This window comes from Suncus etruscus, chromosome 6 (genome assembly GCF_024139225.1).
Source record: "Suncus etruscus isolate mSunEtr1 chromosome 6, mSunEtr1.pri.cur, whole genome shotgun sequence".
Lineage (NCBI taxonomy): Eukaryota > Metazoa > Chordata > Mammalia > Eulipotyphla > Soricidae > Suncus > Suncus etruscus.
In genome coordinates, this window is record NC_064853.1 from 24,573,401 (window position 1) to 24,593,127 (window position 19,727).

General features: G+C 46.7%; 1 protein-coding gene across 1 annotated transcript; it reads right to left on the reverse strand.

Moving 5' to 3' along the window:
- Positions 1 to 4,542: 4,542 nt before the first annotated feature.
- On the reverse strand, positions 4,543 to 18,921 carry DIO1 (iodothyronine deiodinase 1). Its single transcript, XM_049775009.1, has 4 exons — positions 18,558 to 18,921; positions 8,479 to 8,622; positions 6,268 to 6,467; positions 4,543 to 4,762 (listed from the first exon to the last, which is right to left on the reverse strand). The coding sequence occupies exons 1-4, from the start codon at positions 18,892 to 18,894 to the stop codon at positions 4,670 to 4,672; spliced, it is 774 nt and encodes a 257-aa protein (XP_049630966.1). The 5' UTR covers positions 18,895 to 18,921; the 3' UTR covers positions 4,543 to 4,669.
- Positions 18,922 to 19,727: the final 806 nt, after the last annotated feature.

The window sequence follows — 19,727 nt, forward strand, 5'->3', positions numbered from 1 at the left end:
CTATCTCTGTCCCTTTCTCCCTTTTTTTTTTTGTAAAGGGCATTTTCTTCCCCTCTCTCTTTTGTTATCATCATATTGACGGGGCCTGTACATATTTGTTGTGGGATTCAGACACTCAGCTGCAGCACTCATCCGTGCTCAAAGCACTTTCATTGTGATATTCAGAGTCCTGCCCCTTTAGCTGTGTCGCTCAAGTGCATGCTAGTTGGAGTACTCACTAGGGGGCGCTGTAGTGCTCACAAGGGGCTGCACTCATGGCAGAGGTGCTCAGACTTCTTTGTCAGGCTTTGAACATTTAGTTGCCAGGTTAGCACATGCCTGGCTCTGTTGTGGTGTGGGGAATCTCAAACACAGCTTCTGGGATCTTGCTTGGGACATGTGGGTAGCCCTGGGGATCAAACTCATGACCTCATGTTGGCAAAGAAGTTTTATTTTTATTCCAGAGCTCACCCTACTCCAACCCACACTAGTGCTTTTCCCCACTTTTGTCCATGTAGTCTCCTCTACTTCAATGCCCTTTTCCTTTCCCTGTTGTCTAAGGTTTATTCAGCATGAATACATTCTTGATCAACTAGCAACAAGAGTTTCCTAACCCTTTTAACAATGACTTAATGGCCTTTTAGAGAAATACAATAATTTTCACAAATTTTCTTAGACTGTACTCTTTTTTCCTTTATTTTCTTTTTTAATAATTTTATTTCCACTTACCTGGAAACAAATGTATTATGATCAACTATGCCAACTATGTGATACATGGTCTTTAAATATTTAAAGTACATACATTCTTGAAGGCCAAAATCAATGGCCACCACTTCCATGAAACTTTCCTAAATCGTTCTGACTCAAAGTAATTGTGCTCTCTTCAATGTCCCTGAGCATTTAGTCCAGGGGTGGTGAACAGGATTTTACCCTCACTCAAAATGGCAAAATGCAATATGTGTTTAAAATATTGTTAAAATTATATGCTTTTGTGTGAGTGTTTGTCTGTTTTGGCAGGTCACTGCGTGGTGTGGCTCTCTGACTCTCACAGTTTAAAATTTTGGCTTTTTGTGTCGAACTTGTTCGCCACCTCTGATTTAGTCTGTTCCTCATCACCAAGCCATCACAGGAGTGTAAATCTTGGCCCTGCCAGGAGCGACTGGAGGAGAACAGTAGCTGGGATGGGCCCATCTTTACATCACTCAGCACCCACCAAGTTACTGTCCACTCTTGAAACTGAAGAGGACTGCACTGGAATGCCTAAGGCCGGTTACATCATTCTGAAAATACTTCAGTTCCAGCTATTCTTATTTGTTGAAAACTGAGAGGTTTTCTGTGCATTTATAATAGGACTAGAGGAGCATCTGAGAAGGGATTCAGGCCCGTGTGGCCTTACATGATCTCTCCTTTTGTGGCACTTGAGACTTGGAAGGGCAGTGCCCAGCTGTGCTGTGTCCCTATTTTCACAGCTCTCTCTTCCCAGCATAACCTCACAAACACAGGGCAGTATTGGTCATTTGCTTTGGCAGGACCAAGACTTTTTACTCAATGTCCTGTCTTCTTTCTATTTTCCATTCACTACAAAGGGGGCTCTGGGCTCTGGTAGAGTGGGTGCTTTGTATGTGTGGGATCCTGGGTACCACCTCCAGTCCCCATGCAAAATCAAAAGGAATAGAAAGTCTAGCAGTTGAGGAACAGTAACAATCAGAGCTCACAATTCCATATTGTTCCGCATCCTTCTCTAGGCCAGACACAGCTCTGGGTGCTTTCCCCATACATTCTCTATAGCAGGAGTCCTCAAACTTTTTAAATAGGGGGCCAGTTCCCTCAGACCTTTGGAGGGTCAGACTATAGTTAAAAAAAACTTTGAACAAATTATTCCTGAACAAATTATGAACAAACCATGACTAAATTCCTGAACTATGAACGCACACTGCAGATATCTTTTTTTGAAATAAGTAAAACAAAACAGGAACAAATACAATATTTAAAAGGAAGAACAAGTAAAGTTGAATCAGTAAACTTACCAGTATTTCAATGGGAACTATGGGCCTGCTTTTGGTGGGCTGTAGTTTAAGGATCCCTGCCCAAGACTGAGAGGAGTAGACAGACAGAGAGAAGAAGGAGAGTCAGAGAGTGTGGCACACATTCTACACATGTGCACTGCAGGCCCAGGACAAGTCAGCGGCTAAGCAGAACAGGCAGCAGTGGCAAAAAACACCCGGCAGGGGCCGGCGAGGTGGCGCTTGAGGTAAGGTATCTGCCTTGCAAGCGCTAGCCCAGGAAAGATCGCGACTGTGGTTCGATCCCCCGGCGTCCCATATGGTCCCCCCAAGCCAGGGGCAATTTCTGAACCCTTAGCCAGGAGTAACCCCTGAGCATCAGATGGGTGTGGCCCGAAAAAACAAAAAAAAAAAAAAAAAAAAAAAAAAAAAAAACACCCGGCAGGCCAGATAAATGTCCTCAAAGAATCACATGTGGTCCATGGGCCATAGTTTGAGGATCCCTGCTCTAGCGTCTGGGCACTGTTCAGATCCTGTTTTGGGGAGAGGGAGATCTGGGGACTGGACAACATCTAGCAGGCTATTCCCTGCTCTGTGCTCAGAAGTGACCCCTGTTGATACTCTGGGTCCCCCAACAAGCATGGCCCAAAGCCAGTACTCTAGGATTAAAGTTATTTGTTTTGCATTTTTGTTTTGTTTTAATGCCATACCTGCCTGTGCTCAGGGCTTATTGCTGGCTCTGGACTCAGAGATCACTCCTTATCCTGGTAGTACTTGGAAGAGACTAGTAGTGCTTGGGGGGACCATATGGGATGCTGGGATCAAACCTGGATTGGTTGTGTGTAAAATAAGCACCTTAGCCATTAGACTATCTCTCCAGCCCCTCCAGGTTTGAAGTAAGAGATGGAATTTGAGTCTTGATTTACAGTTAATTCTGAGACCATGCACTGAGTTAACTGAGTCTCTAAGCAAACAGAACTAATTCTGGTCTTTTCTTTGATATGTATGTGAGACTAAGTATGAGAGTATGCATGAAAGTGTCTGTGTTTGGCTGATGAGTAATGACAGTTATTTTAGAGAGTAAAACAGCATTATTCAGGGGTCAGAGTGATAGCACAATGGGTAGGGCATTTTCTTGCACGTGGCCGACCTGGGTTTGATCCCCAGCCTCCCATCTGGTTCCCCGAGCCTGCCAGGAACGATTTCTGAATGCAGAGCCAGAAGTAACTCCTGAGCACCACTGGGTGTGCCCCCCAAAACAAACAAATAAACAAATAAAACCCCAGCATCATTTATATTACTAATTTCATAGCAACTAAGGAAGAGATTAGGAGAACAATATTTTTCTAGAAAAACAGCTTCCAAGTCTGCTCTTTCTTTTTTTTTTTTTTTTTTTGGTTTTTGGGCCACACCCAGCGGTGCTCAGGGGTTACTCCTGGCCGTCTGCTCAGAAATAGCTCCTGGCAGGCATGGGGGACCATATGGGACACCGGGATTTGAACCAACCACCATTGGTCCTGGATTGGCTGCTTGCAAGGCAAACGCCACTGTGCCATCTCTCTGGGCCCATCTGCTCTTTCTTGTCATATGAAAGAGGTAGGTTGATTTTAGTGTGAACAAGTTAGAAGACAAAAATCACATTTCACATGGAACACAGCACCCGAGTCTTCCCCCACAACCAGGCCCTAAATAATATAGGGCGGTTTTGCTGATCAGAAAACATGGAGTTGTACCTGCAGGAAATGATATGGGAAAGATCACACTGAAACTATTCTTAATAGCCTGCTTTATTGGAAGGTTCCTGCACTCACTTGCAGCCTCTTTAAACATTTTCTCTGAAATCGAGTCACAGCTGTATGCACTTTAGGCTGTGGCCGTCATAAGCAAAATATGAAAAGAAGCAGAACCAAAAGAGACACAGGCTGATGGCTATGGATGGCCTCACAACCATCCAGGAGACTTGCAGAGAAATGAGACGAGCAGAACTTCTCATCTGAGACCCGTATTAATAAAGGACAGCATTGCAGTGCTGCCAGTGTCAAATCTACCAAGGTGGTCAACATTATTATGTTGGGGGGAACCAGTGCTCCACCTCTTCAGGTGACTTCAGGTAAGTGAAGACGAATAAAGACCCCAGGATTTGGATTTCAGTAAAATTCATCCCAACAGGGCCAACCAGCAGCCCTGCTCTCCTACAGTACTTTGGAGATGTGTTACCATGGAAACACACTCCCCTCTCCACCCCTGCACAAAGCTTTCAGCACAGAATTCACCAGCCTAATACAATTACTCCCATCCCTATACTCTCGGCCTCTGTTCCTTCACCCCCATAAAAGACAGAGTGCTTCCTTCGTTTGGTTCTCAAAACCAATGTGGTGTCTTAGCAGCTCACCAATGCCACGAATGACAAATTGGGAGAGGAGGTTCCTTCGGCAGCAGAGTGGTGTCCAGATGCTTGGCCCATGGCCTGCACTGCAGAGCCAGGCCATGGTCACAGTAAGCTCGGAAGGGCAGAAAGATTGTGACTTCTATACTCAGCTCACCTGTAACTTCATCTTTTCCTTTGAACACTTACTCCTGAGCCAGTGCTCTGGCGGCATGCCCCCAGCTGACCAGAAAAATCCAAATTAGAACACAGTGAGTTAGGGCAAGGTTCGAGTCTCATGAAGTCTCTTCCAGCTGGCCACTTAGAGCCTTGGGGACTGTGCAGATGACCTGCAGAGCTGCTCCAGAACAGCACGGACTTCCTCAGGATGGTAGTTCCAAGGGCCAGGTCCTCCCTGCAAAAGAATTCGTGTTTCAATTGCTGACCAGCTGGGCTCTGGGCTGGTGTCTCTGAGCACTGTGTGAAGGGTGATGACAGTGGCCATGACTGTGAAGTGGGTGGGATCACTCAGGATGGAGGAAACCTTAGGGTGGGGCGTGATGAGGGTTTCTCTGGAGAGGGGTCTGTCCACTTTGAGTCGGATCCTCACACTGGTCTTGGCTGCTTCTCCAGCCTCACACTGACTTTAGTCCCCTGCATTCTGGAAACACCTGGGTCTCTGCAGCCTCCACCCCCCCCAGCCCTGCCATCTTCTGATCTTCCCCCCTGACCCCACTGCTGTCCCCTCAATTCTATTTCCCATCCAGGAGCCAGAGATCTGTCTATACAACAGAGCTAACCAGGTTGCTTTTCAGTTCCAAAACTCTTGGTGATCTCTTGACCCTCAGTGAAAGGCCAATTCCTTTTGTGGGGAGGAGGTTGGGCTATACCTGGCAGTGCTCAGGGATTACTTTTGGATCTGTGCTCAGAAATTACTCCCAGTAGGCTCAGGGGACTATAGAGGATGCCAGGGATCAAACGTGAGTCTGTCTTGGGTTGGCCATGTGCAAGGCAAATGCCCTATTGCTATGCTTTTACTCCAGTGAAAAGGGTCAATTCCTTGATTCAGAACACAGTCCCCATGGCCTTAGCACCCTGATTCATTCTCAGACTTCATGCCTGCATGGCTTCTTCTTTGCCCATCAGCAGTATTGGCCACTCTCCATGCAGAGTGATTCTGTCACAGCACCTCAGGTGAGCAATCTTGGGGCTCAGTTCACCTGGTACATGCCACGTTGGAATCAAATTTCAGGGAAGCAGATGGGATAGAGGATCTTAACCCAATGGCACCCTTGGGGGCTCTCCTCCACAAGGAAACTATTGAGGTCCATAGTGAAGACAGTGCCACTTGCCTGGATTTCCCATAGGTGCTGAAAAACTTTCTGTCTGCTCTGGGGGGAGGGGAGGCCAGCAGAATTACAGGGGATAGAGAAGGGCCTGGCTCTCTCATTCACAGCTTCTAGAATCTGGAAGGGGTATAGGATAAAAATCCGGAATAGAGAGAGTCTCTCCTGCTTCAGTATCACAAGTATATAATCTAGTTTATTCTCTTATGTCTACTGGTCCCGTCTCACCTCAGGCCCACCCCTGCACTCCTCGGGGATTCAGCATGGAGCTTAGAGCCTGATGCCAAGGCCACCCTCAAACCTGTCATGGGCTTCTCTGAGCATTGACTCTACAGTGGAAACATCCACTAGGTCTCAGCTGCAGGCCAAAGACAAGGAATTTTCTCTGGCCTAGCTTATACCCAGTGAGAAAGAGCCAGTATCCCAACTTGCAGAGGAGAAATAGAAGCTCTACAAGGAACAGGGACCTGTTTGTGGTTCCTCTGGCTGGTGAGTAGTCAGGCAGCAATTTGAATATGGGGTTGTCTGAGTCAAAGCCCCACTGTGTGCCCCTCTCCCTGCCTGGTCACCCCACCTTGTAGAGGATCCTTCCCTCCTGGAGCACGTAGAGTCTCTCAGGCAGCGCTGCATACAGCTGGCTGCTCCTGTTTTTCATTGTGTCCACCACCACAGGGCAGCCAGGGTTCCTGTCCAGCAGCAGGCGGGCTGCCTGCAGGCGCTCCTGGAGGTCCCGGTGACGTCTGATGTCAACGTTGTTCTTGAAAGCCCAGCCGTCTGCAGAAGAGAGGCAGCAGTCACTTTCTGCAGAGAAATCTTCACGCCACCCCCTTTAGCTGAAGCCCTGAGAGAAAGCAGCGGGGCTAGGCTGGCCCAGTTAGTTCCCTGCTATGGACTGTACTGGACAATTGGGAATGAGGGTCTGATCCAGACCGGAAGCCTCCACACCTCACTAGCAGACCTTGCTTTATTAATTAGTGTGTGAGTTTAGGGCTCAAAGGAAAGTTCTGCTTAGTTTTCTATTTGGGGGTTACACCTGGCAGTGTGCAGGAGCTATTCCTGACTCTGTGCTCAAGAGTGATCCTTGGAGTCCGGAGAGATAGCATGGAGGTAGTGTGTTTGCCTTGCATGCAGGATGGTGGTTCGAATTCCGGCATCCCATATGGTCCCCTGAGCCTGCCAGGAGCGATTTCTGAGCATAGAGACGGGAGTAACCCCTGAGTGCTGCTGGGTATGACCCAACCTCCCCCTCCCCAAAAAAGAGTGATCCTTGGTGGTATTTGGGGACTTTATACGGTGCTGAAGTTTGAACCTGGAAGAGCCAGGAGTAACCCCTGAGCATCACATGTGTGGCCCAAAACCAAAAACCAAAAACCAAAAACCAAAAGAAAAAAAAAAAATAAAAAGGAGAAGATAGAGGATTTAAATGCAGCAGAAGCCCAAACAAAGAGAAACTGCTTTTAGAACCTCCCGCACCTGGGTTACCTTCAAAAAATTAACTTTCTTCTAGGTTGGTCTCTTGTTCTTATTTGCATCAGTCATTATATTTCTGGTTAAACTGTGTGTTCTACCTATATTATATTTTATAGCTACTGTTTTGTTCTATGCTCCACTGCAAACAGAAAATTTTGTATCTAACTTTAGTGGTTTAATATTAGTTTGCACAATTCTGGGGAAATGCATAATGTTGTTAGATTTAAAAAGTTCTCAGTTATCCTAGTGAATGTTTCCCAATTGCTATGATGTTTAATTGAGTATAATATTTAGCAATTTATTCTCAAATTATGTCTGCAAAAATGTTATAGTTATCTTTGTCCACAGAAGTCGATGGAAATGGAATTTGGATTCTATAGGCCAGTGGTCCTCAAACTATGCCCTGTAGGCCACATATTGTATTTGTTCCCATTTTGTTTCTTCACTTCAAAATAAGATATATGCAGTGTGCATAGGAATTTGTTCATAGTTTTTGTTTTTACTATAGTCTGGCCCTCTAATGGTCTGAGGGACAGTGAACTGGCCCCCTGTTTAAAAAATGTGAGGACCACTGCATAGATGCTCAATACCCCCTTAAAAAAGAAATCAGATTTTATTTGGAAATTCTGAGGAGAAGGTTACCAGATGAAACCCAGCTGTCACACATGCAAGGCAGGTGCTTTACTGTTGAGCTGCATCCCTGTTTTCCCGCACTATGTGTTTTTGTTTGTTTGTTTGCTTGTCTGGGTGTGTTAATAACCTGGCAAATATAACCTGGCATTGCTCTTTTTCTCAGGGATCAGTCCCAGGCCCTAGCTGTTTGCTCTAACAAGCCTTCCAGATGTTTCTGATGTTTGCTAAAGCTTAGGATCAAGTCTAGTCTCAAAGTGATTGAAACTTGGACAGAGATGGATTTCATCTCCAGAGGTTATTTCACTCCTGGTCTCAATTGCTGGCTCCTTATTAGCTCCTCTGCCTTTATTTCACTTAAAACATGAGGGACAAGAGTCTATGAGAGAGAAGTTGCCTTGTATGAGGGAGGCACTGGATTCCAAACACACACACACACACACACACACACACACACACACAAATCCCAAAGTTAACTTTCTGCCAGTTTCACCAGATGCCAGGCTTTCTGGAACTGTGAGCGATTGCTTAGAAGCAAATATGTGGAGTCAGGGTGAACCTAGCAGAGACCAGAAGGTGGTGGGTGCTTTCTCTCCTCTACCTCTCTGCCCCTCAGCTTTGGACTGGATCTTGGGGAAAAAGAAGGGAGATCAGAGAGATGAGGAAGAGATGCACAGCTCTGTACCTGAAGCATGTGCTTCTTCAATGTAAACGATGAGAAAATCTGCCACGGAGCTCAAGTCTTCCACAAGTCTCTTGAATTGGTCAAACTTGAAAAGAAATGAAGGTCAGGAGCAACTGCCAAAATTCAGCACCAAGGGTCTGTTCCCTGCAAGAGACATGTAACCGTCATGCACCTGTTTCTTCTGTAAGTGGATGGAAATTGAGGGAGGGAAGGAATGAGTACATGACCAGCAGAGGCTGGAGCCATTTGGTTCCATCCTGAAATGATGGGTTTTATCAGGCAGAGTTGCTGCAGCCAGTGCATTTTCTCCATGGTTCCTGGAAGTTATCCAGGGCACCATTTATGTAGCAAGGAAGTTAGCTGCTTTCTTACTCCCAAGATTTGCTCCAGGCCCCCCATGTATGGGTCAACAACGGGGTGACAATGTGCAGCCCAGCCTCTCTGCTCAGTGCTCTTTTCCTCCCAAGCATCTGTCATCCGCACGTGGATGTACTATCATCATTCACACTTCCTTCTGGCTGTTCTGAGAATGAAATCAAAGGTCATGCATATAAGGGCTTAAAGTGGTGCTGGTTCCAGTGGGTTCAAGACACCCGGAGGCTGTTGGGTTGGCTGCTTCTGTGATGAGGGGAGGAAGTGGGCTGGGCTGGGTCCTGTTGTTGGCAGGTCCCTGTACAAAATGTAAAACCATAGCATCCTGGCTTCAAAAGGGCGGGAGTGCCATCAAGCATATTCCAACACCATCTTTTGCTTTTTTACACTCTCGCCTGACATGGTGCTTAGACTGGTTGGTCCCTATGGCCCTTCCCCCAGGCACTTCTGGCATTTCCAAGGCCAGGTGAGCAACTTTGATGGGAAGGAGTGGGCACATAACTTATACAAAGTCACCCCCAGTCACTGGTCAAATTGCAGCCTGATACAGCCCACTCCTGTTAGAATTGTCCCCACTATCCCCCCATATGCCCTATCAAGAGGCGCTGTAGCTTGAGGTGGTGTGGGTGTATATACGTGGATGGGGAGAGCCCTGAGTTCACTGGTCTCAAAGCCTTGTGTAAAAAAGCCAATAAGTGCATAAAAAATTGATGGCAAAATTGCAAAAGAGATCCTGGGCCCCAGACATACAATCAATTACTCTTTCATAAAGGGACAAAAAACAAAGAATGGTGCAAGGAAAACCTCTTCAACAGGGGAGTCTAGCAGGAGGGGGTTTGGCAGGCCACCGCCATGCTGGAGGTCTTCTTAACCAGGCCTAGTGGGGGTGTGGGACTTGGGTAACCCCAGCACCCTCTACCACCTTGCTCCAGATCTCCAGGGCTTCCCCGGGCCACATGCCTGGGCAAGCCGGTGAGTTGGGCCCCTCGGTGGAGCTTGAAGGTACCCTAGGCTTCCCCCCACTATCCATTCAGCTCCTTAGGAAGGGTCTGGGTGGGGCCCTGAACTTCTGGCCTCCCAGCTTCTTGAAGTCACTGGTAATCTCTATCCAGTCTATATTTTCAAAATCGCATGGGGCGATAAGAAACATTAATAGTACTCACTATCATTGAATTATGTTTTTATGTATGCAGAATGTCCATTTTGTACTCTGCCCTTTTGCATACCCCTTCATAATACCATATTTCTCTTTAACTTCCTTAACTCCTATCATCATTCCTCCTCATTTACCCTTTCTAACTTAAGTACCGTAGAGTCCTAAGTCACAGATCAAAGTGGTGCCCTGGAGTTAACACCCACCCAACTATTTTAAAAGGCATAAAAAGGACACTTATGTCTCTTCAACATTTTATGGGTGTTTTCTTTGACGGCTGTAACTTTTGCTGAATATTTTCTTATACAGTGATAATCCCCCCCCCATGTTTTTTATCTTCTCTTTGTGAACTGCTCAATATGAAATTTGGTGTGAAAGAATCCCTCAGTTTAATGCTTATGTTTGAATCAAGTCATGGGTATTGTTGGAAATGTTCTTATGCCCCCATATATCTGATAGCACCACGTGGCTTTATTTCTTGTTTGCTTAGGCACACTAAAATGGGAAAATACTATACATACCAATAAGTTCTTATCAAATAGAGATGGGAACACACAAATCTTGTAGTGCAATGAGACCTTACACCCTGAACATTGACATAAAGACCTGGTACAGGCTTCAGAAGAATGGGCATTCTCCATTCACCCCTAATCTAGAGAAGACATCTACAAAACATCCAAGGTTGTATATAACATCACCTGGAGGCATTCCTCTACCAGGGAAGACCCTACAGCTGCTTTGACATCGATCTACTCAAAAAAGACTTCCCTTAACACTAAGAAGACTTAACAAAAACAATGACCTGCTTACTGGACAGGGCTTGCTGTATTGCCCCTTAATTGTGAGGTTTGTCTATAACATCACCTGGAAGCAATCCTCTACCATGGAAGACCCTATCACTGCTCAGACATCGTCCTGCTGAAAAGAGACTTCCCTTAACAATGAGAAGACTTAACAATGACCTGCTTACAGGGCAGGGCTTCCTGCATTGCCCTTTAATGGTGAGGTGAAACGAGAAGATGCTCCACATCATGACTTCAGTGTAGGATATGCAGATTCCAGAATCTTTAATACAGAAACATGATACCAACAACAGAGACTGTATGAAAAGTGTGTTGGCACTATAGACAATGTCTTGGATCAGACGATAACTTGCCTGAAGCCTAGAGTTGGTCTTATGCCAGGAAACTTCAGGGGTAGGATCACTTTGTATTTAGGCCAAGGTTATTCCTTTCCATGCCTCTCATATTTTGGTGGGCCTATGCAAACAACAATTGCCACTCTAACACCGTTTTTACTGTGCTCCTTTGACTCTAATCCTTAAAATGCACCCACTTAAAATTTGAGGTTAAATGCACCCACTTAAAATTTGAGGTTAACTTAAGCTAATATGCATGTACATGGAAATGTAAAAAATACTATGCCTCTAATGTTTAAGGAGTTACGTAAGTTTTATGGCTTTAGATTGCCTTGTGTGCTGTTAAGAAATATTATAATGTACTACAATCTGGGGACTTGAGGGACAAAGTAATTGTACATGGATTCTGTTTTATTTATCTAATGTTCTTTGGCTGAAAGTTCAAAGTTAAGATATCAGCAAGGGGACTTCTTCTGAGAATTATGTTATGGCTGATTGTCCTTCCACGGTAACTTTACCTTGTCCTCTTTCTTTGTATCTTTTGTTCTCATAATTCAAAATAAAAAAAGTTTAAAAAAAAAAAAACCTCTTCAACAAGTGATGTTGGGACAACTGGTCAGCCACATGCAAAAACGCGAGCTCGAATCTCTATCTAACACCATGCACAAAGGTCAAATCCAAATGGATTAAAGACCTGAATATCAGACCCAAAACCAAAAGATATATAGAACAACACATAGGTAAAATACACCATGACATTGAGACCAAAGACAACTTCAAAGAGGAAACATCACTGTCCAAACAAGTGGAAGCAGAGATAAACGAATGGGACTATATTAAGCTGAGAAGCTTCTGTATCTCAAAGGAAATAATAAATAGTGACTAGGATACAAAGGCCACCCACAGAATGTGAGAAACTATTCACTCAATATCTATTAGATGAGAGGTTAATATCTAAGATATACAAGAAGTACTGACAGAACTTAATAATAAAAAATCTAACCCCATCAAAAAATGGGGAGAAGAAATGAACAGACACTTTCTCAAAGAAGAACTACAAATGGCCAAAAGGCAAATGAAAAAATGCTCCACATCACTAATTATCAGGGAGATGCAAATAAAAACAATGAGGCATTCGTCTCACACCACCAGAGACTGGCACACATCACAAAGAACAAGAACAATCAGTGCTGGGGCCAAAGAGGAAGCATGGAGATAAGGCATTTGCCTCGCATGCAGAAGGTCGGTGGTTTGAATCACAGCATCCCATATGGTGCCTTGATCCTGCCAGGACTGATTTCTGAGCATAGAGCCAGGAGTAACCCCTGAGCGCTGCTGGGCGTGACCTAAAAACCAAAAAAGAAAAAAAAAAAAAAGAGAGAACAATCAGTGCTGACGGGGATGTGAAGAGAAAGAAACTCTCATTCACTGCTGCTGGAAATGCCATCTAGTCTAGCCTTATGAAAAACAATATGGAGATTCCTCAAAAAACTGGAAATTGAACTCCCATATGATTCAGCTAAACCACTCCTAGGGATATACCCTAGGAACACAAAAACACAATATAAAAATGCCTTCTGTACACCTATATTCATTGTAACACTATTTACAATAGCCAAAATCTGGAAACAACCCAGATGCCCAACAACGGATGAATGGCTAAAGAAACGGTGGTACATTATACACAATAGAATATTATGCAGCAGTCAGGAAAAATGAAGTCATGAAATTTTCCTATACATGAATGGACATGGAAACTATTATGCTAAGTGAAATAAGTCAGAGGGAGAGAGAAAGACACAGAATAGTCTCACTCATCTATGGGATTTAAGAAAAATAAAAGACATTGTAATATCACCCAATGACAATAGAGATGAGGGCTAGAAGGACCAGCTTATGACCTGAAGCTTACCACAAAGAGTGGTGAGTGCAGTTAGAGAAATAACCACACTAATGACTATCATGACAATGTTAATGAGTGAGAAAAGTAGTATGCTTGTCTCGAATACAGGCAGGGAGTGGGGGAAAAGGAAGATAGGGGCATTGGTGGTGGGAAGGTTGCACTGGTAAAGGGGTGTGTTCTTTTTATGACTGAAACCCAACTACAGATGTGTTTGTAATTACGGTGTTTAAATAAAGATACTATTTTTAAAAAAAGGAAAGGATTCATAGGTAAAAGTAAAATCCTGGGGTGGAGGCAGAGCGATAGCACAGTAAGTAGTGCGTTTGCCTTGCACATGGACAACCCAGGTTTGAAATCCAATATTCCTGAGCCCACTAGGAGTAATTTCTGAATGTAGAGCCAGGAGTAACCCCTGAGCACTGCTGAGTGTGTCTAACGCCTCCCCCCCCCCAAGAGACAGAGATCTTTAAAGAGGGGCATTAGAGGAAGGAGACCCACTTTACATGAGCAATGCAGGGAGGAAGGAGCCTGCCTTGGGCCCTGGGAAGGGGCAATGCAGCCGAAGGGCCTGTTCAAAGTCTGAAGCCACTGTGACTAGAACTAAGGTAAGGGTGCAGGGAGGTGACCACAGGGGGAGTGATAGGTGGGGAACCTCTCATTATATTGCCTCTTGTTTGGACGCGCAGCTGGGGAGTGGGTGGGTTCATATTTTATTCTCGGCCCATCCATGGAGATACAAAGTGATGACGGTGGATGCTTCTTTCGTTGTTTTGCAACCCAGTTCCTAACCTTCCTCCCTTGGAATTTCCTGTTTTGTGTGCTGTGGTGGGTGAGAGTGCCTAGCAGCAGTGGTTGCACTGCTGGGACCACATAGATTACAGAGACACTGAGAGCAGAGAATTCATCTATGAGAGGCCCAGCAGAAGTGCTCTTGCCAGGGCTGGGCTGGGCTGGGGTGTCCCACAGTGGTGGTGGCTCCCATGGTGCCAGGCCATGAGGCTCAGATGTGCCAGGTTCAGGTTCCCACCCGGCTGATCCTAGACTCTTGTACCATCATCCCCCTGTGTGTGACTTACAGGTCTGAGTCTCACCAGCTAGAACCTGTGATAGGGGAGATCTGGCTTATGCCCCAAGCGCCCCCTGGCTGCTCTCTGGAGAAAGAAGGAAGCAGAACAGACATGGTAGGGACTTATGGTGGTAGGGGGGAGGGGGTCACTGGAGAAATGCACAGAGTTAAGGAGACAATGGGCTGGTGGGTGAGCACTGGAGAAGGAGGAAAGATGAGATGACCAACTTGTTGATGGATGGGGCTGGAGGCCACCATGGCAGTCATAGTGTTTAGTCAGGAACATCTTCACCCTGTTCTTTTGTGCAGGGAAGGGGACATTACTGATGGAGCTCAGGAATATACTCCAGGCAGACTTGGGGGGACCATATGAGGTGCAGGGGATGAAACCCAGGTTGGCCATGTGCAAGGCAAGTGCCCACCTGCTGTACCAACTCTTGGGCTCCCTCACTGTGTTTTGCAAAGATCTGAAGTAAATAACACACAATACAGTATTAAATAGAAAAAAATTTAAATATTCCTCCCATCTAGAAGGTGAAGAATAGGAGGGGGATATGAAACACAAGTAGATGGGCACGGGCTCACGCCTTGATTCGTAGAGCCAGTATCGACTCTACGTGGTAATCAAAGGAGTAATCTATCTGCATTCTTCACAATAGCCAGGATAAGGGAACAATGCAGTGACCAATGGCACATGCGTGGACTAAAAAGTTGTATGTCTATATAACAAGATACCACTCAGCTATAAGAAAAGATGGAATCTTGCTGTTCAGTGGAACAAACTGGCTAATGATAGCAAGTCCTGAAGTCAGCCTGTAGAACTGAGTTTGTTCTGTATGTGTGTGAGAAAGAGAGAGAGAGGGAGAGAGAGAGACAGACAGACAGAGACAGACAGAGACAGAGACAGAAAAGATAGAGGGAGAGAAAGAGTAAGAGAGAGAGACATGGGGTATAGAGAAGAGGTGAGAAGGCACCTGGAGACAGTGACGGGGACACTGAGGGCAGTGCTGAGGTTGAGCACTGTATAAAACATTCATATTAACCATAACGGGAATCCTGATGCCTGAAAATCCCCATAGCAATGATTAGTTAGAAAAAAAAATAAAATACTGGTTATGGCTCATTTTTTTAGCACATGGGCAGAAAATCAAATGGCCTCACTGGAAATACAAAGCAAAACGCTCCTTGCTGGGCTCAATGTTTTCTTTCAGGAGGCCCCAGAATTCCAGGGGGCCCCAGGCTTGCATGTGACCCCTCCCTTATGAGGCAGGGCAGGTACAGGGGCCAGACATGGCCCAGTGATGGGGCCAATGGGCCCAGGCTTGCTTCTCAGATAAGAAGCTATAAGACTTTGAACTGGGGCTTCAGTAGGGAATTTTGTTCTTAATTGGGCAGAAAATGCCAGCCCCCTACCTGTGAGTCCCTGAAGGAGACAGTGAGGCACTTGTTTAATTATTTGCAATGTAATTCGGGCAGCAATCAGCATTGAGGGCAAAGTTTATGCTGAGCTCCCAGCTTTCCTGTTAGCAGAGGGAGGAAGGATGGGGGCATGGGATGCTGGGCCCAGTTGGCCCCCTGCCCGTGAGCATAGGTCATGGTGCAGAGCCAGAGCTCTAATGTGGTCAGAACAGGGCTGCAAGTGTCATTGTTTCACCGAGCTGGGAAATGGGAAAACAGCTCTGAAACAGAATTTGACTCAAATTTCCCATCATAAGCCATAAGCTAAGAAACAAACCTCATTCTGAACTCTCTTGGCAGGGAAAAGCCTTTTGGGGCCAGAAAGATAATAGGGTAGGGCATCTGCTACATTTGAATTCTGTTTCTAGCATCACTGTTCACCCCTCTTTACTCCCCCCACATTCCTGCCAAACTGACCCCTACTCCTACTCAGCTCTGCTCCCCACTTCCTTTGCTTCTTCTACTCTGGGCTCCACCGGACTATAAACTTTCCAGCCTCTATTCTAGGAAGCCTCTCCTGAGCACCTCTGTAAGACTTCAAAGTCTTACAGCTTCTTATCTGAGAAGGGTCTTCTGGCCCTTTCTGCCACTGCACAACCTCCCTCTTGGATTATGAGTTCCTCCGAGGCATAGCACCTATGCTGATCCCATACCCAGAACTAGCCATGCCAGGGAACTCTGGGTCTTTATGCTAAAACCCAACTCTGCTTTGTAAACAAAGATTTCCCCCCATTTTTTGCAGGGGGTACACCTGGCAGTTTGGGGCTACTCCAAGCTCTGTGCTCAATGGTCTCTTCCAGAGATGCTCCAAGAATCACACAGTGCTGGAGCCTGCTTTGTGGAAAGCATGTGCTCAGCTTGTTGAGCTAATCTTTCTGGTCCTAACTCTCAATAGAGAGTTTCCTTTGTTGCTTAGTCTGCTCCTTCCATCCTTCAGCCTCCGGGCAACAGCAGAAACAAACAGCACAGACTTTGACAGTCCAAACTAGCTATCGAGAGGACAGTTAGGAGGGGGAAGCAGATTCTGTGACCCAGCAAGTGACTGCTTGGGAATTATAGTCACAAGCACAATGACAGCAGGCTTTCTCCTTGCTCACTTAGGGGATGTTTGTGGAATAAAGAGAGGACATATGTTTACCCAGGCTTAAAATGAGCCAAGATCTCTTGCCCATCCCTGTAAAAACATTTCCCCTAGCTGCAAAGAAATCTTACTCATATTCAAGGCCTCATTTCAAATCCACATGCTCAGGAAACCTCCCAAATTCTGCAGAAAACCTTCCTGTATGTTCTGCCTTCCCCAACTCATGGGCCTGTAAGGATCTGCCAGTCACATCAACCTCCTCATGGAAACATAAACGGCTTGAACAAGAGATATTTGCACCCTGGCCCAGATCAGGGGCCCAGGAGAGCATGGGGGGGAGGGGTTCATGGAGGCCTGACAGGGGACATCCTGGTGAAGAGGCTGATTCTGACTCGGTCAGTTACTGGTTGTTTGTTTTCATTTCCCTTCATTTCCTTCCTAAATAGAGTGGATTAGATCAGTGTTCTCCAAAGGGTGATTTGGGGGAACCAACCCGAGGAGAAGACATTTCCTGTGATGGAGAGCAGGGAATTGTGCATATGTTAAGAACATAAGTGTCATTTCCAATAAAAACTTTACTTTTGTTCCAGGAGGCAGGCAGAATACTCAGGCTTCTCCAACTACATTGACTAGGGAACACTCCAGGAAAGCCTAGTTGTGGAGTTTGGGTTCCAAAGAACACCCTTTAGAAACCAACCTCCTGGGCCTTCTTCACCCTCATTCTGTGCCCAGGCTGCAGGAGTCCAGGGTTGAGGAGCAGAAGCCCTGGCCTGAGACTCCCTACACCCCCACAGTGTGCAGCAGCAGCAGGTGTGAGGAGGAAGGAGGTGTGAGTGTGGGTGGGAGGTTGTCCTCCGACCCCTGAGCAATCCAGTAGAGCTGTACAGTGGGTGATGGAGGGAAAGTTCCAGCAAAGGCAGAGAAAAGGGCAAGAGTGAGAAAACACCAAGCCTGAAGCTTGTCTGAAGGAGGTGCAGGGACAGAAGAGAAGGTGGTGCCCAATAAGAGATGCCCTAGGGTGCCTGCACCGTCTCAGACCTCAGACCCAAACCAGACTTCGGCTCCATCGACCTTCAGGGCTGTGCTTGAGGAAGGGAAGTTTGCAATCTCCACAGACTAGGTGAGGGGCCTGAGAGATGCTACAGAGGCTGGGTACTTGCCTTGCATACAACCCACCTGGATTCCAGACCCGGTCTTCTGAGCTCTAACCTGGAATGATCTCTGAGCAAAGGCAGGGGTAAACCCTTAGTACCATTGGCTGTAATCCAAAAACTAAATGAAAGCCACATACAAAATCCATAGATACTGGGAAAGAAGGTGGGGGTAAAAGTAGTGGAGGTCTTGGCAGGAAGCCCCTGCCCTGAAGACAAGAAAAGGAAATTGATCAGCCTGGGGGTATTCCCAGATGATATTTCTTCCCAATAAGCGAGTGGTTTGTGGCCTGGAAGAAAGAGAAGAGGATTCAGCCAATATTTCCTGAGTAGTTCTCCTGAGCCCCCAGGGAGAGGAGATTGTCTCCTCTGCACAGAGCATGCAGGCCAGGCAGGAAGCTGGGCATGAAGTCCACCCTCACCCACATTGAGACATAGAGCATGGTTGGGGCAGCCCAGGTGCACTGGAGTGAAGGGTGAACAGGTATAGAGCAGGCAGGAAGGGTGCTCAGGGGTCTTCCAGGCTGCCACCAGTAGTATTCCCCACTACTGCTGGGGGGAAGGTCTGAGTGCCCCAGAAGGGAAGGGGATATTGTGCTTCTGAGAGCCAGAATCCCAGAGAATTCCAATATTCAAGAAGGGGAAAGAAGCCAGAAAAGGAGCAGCCAGGGAAGCAGAATCCAGAGCTTCCTGCCACCACCTTCTGTGGCACCCCCATTCTGGAGGGCACCCCTCCAGCCTGCACCCGCCTTCTGACCTTGCATGAAGTCCCACAGACGGGCCCTCTGCCCGGAGAGGTGCACCACAGGGCTGTCGGGGGCGATGTCTCCTTGCTTTGTTCTGTCTTCCAGCTGTTGCCAATTGACCTTCAGGACAAACCAGAAATACTGGATGCTGAAGAAGGTGGGGGCCCAGTCTTCATAGGTGAAGTGGGGGTTCCTGGCCATGCCAGTCTTCTCGCTCATGGCCAGGAGGTGGGGCCTGATTGCACTGGGCCACAGTGTTAGTAGCACCTTACCCACGGCCACTTTCAGCGCCACCCGTACAAAGACCCCGAGCCTCTTTAGCAGGAGCCCCAGCCCCGGCAGCCCCATCCTGGCCCTGTTCAGCTGCCTCTGAAGTCAGCACCGAGAGGCCTCCCCAGGGGATCTGGGTGGGGCTGACCCCTATTGCAGGAGGGAGCCGCCAACCCTGGCTGTTCGTGGATGGTGCCAGGACAGGAGGTGTTTGCCTTTCAGCCTGTGAAGTAGAAAATCCCGGACCTAATGCTCAAAGGTCTGTGCCAGTCATGATCATTTCTGTTCTTTGCCTCACTTGATTCTTGCTGTGTTTTATTTCAGTTTGGGGGGCACACCCAGCTGTGCGTGAAGGCAAATCCCAGCGTAGGAGTTGGGATTCACTCCTGACAGTGTTCAGGGGACCACGTGGTATTTATTTGTTTGTTTGTTTGCTTTTTGTTTTTGGAGTCACATTCAGTGGCACTCAGGGGTTACTCTTGGCTCTGTGCTCAGAAATCGCTCCTGGCAGGCTTGAGGGGCCATGTGGGATGCTGGAATTCGAACCACTGTCCTCCTGGGTCGGCTGCATTTAAGGCAAAAACCCTACTGCTGTGCTTTCTCTCCAGTTCCCCATGTGGTATCTAGTACCCACCTAGAATTCCAGCCACAAAGCATGTACTCTTGCCCAATGAGGCATTTCCTGGATTCTTACTCAGAGTACTCCTGGCTCTGTATGAGCTCAGGGATCATTCCTGGCAGGGCTCAGAGGACCATATGGGGTGCTGGGTATCAAACTGGAGTCGAGCATGACCAGAGAGATAATACAGCCTGGTAAGTCAAGTGCCTTGCACAAGGCCAACCCAGGTTTGATTCCCAGCATTCCATATGGTCCCCTGAGCACCATCTGGAGTAAATCTTGGACACTGTTG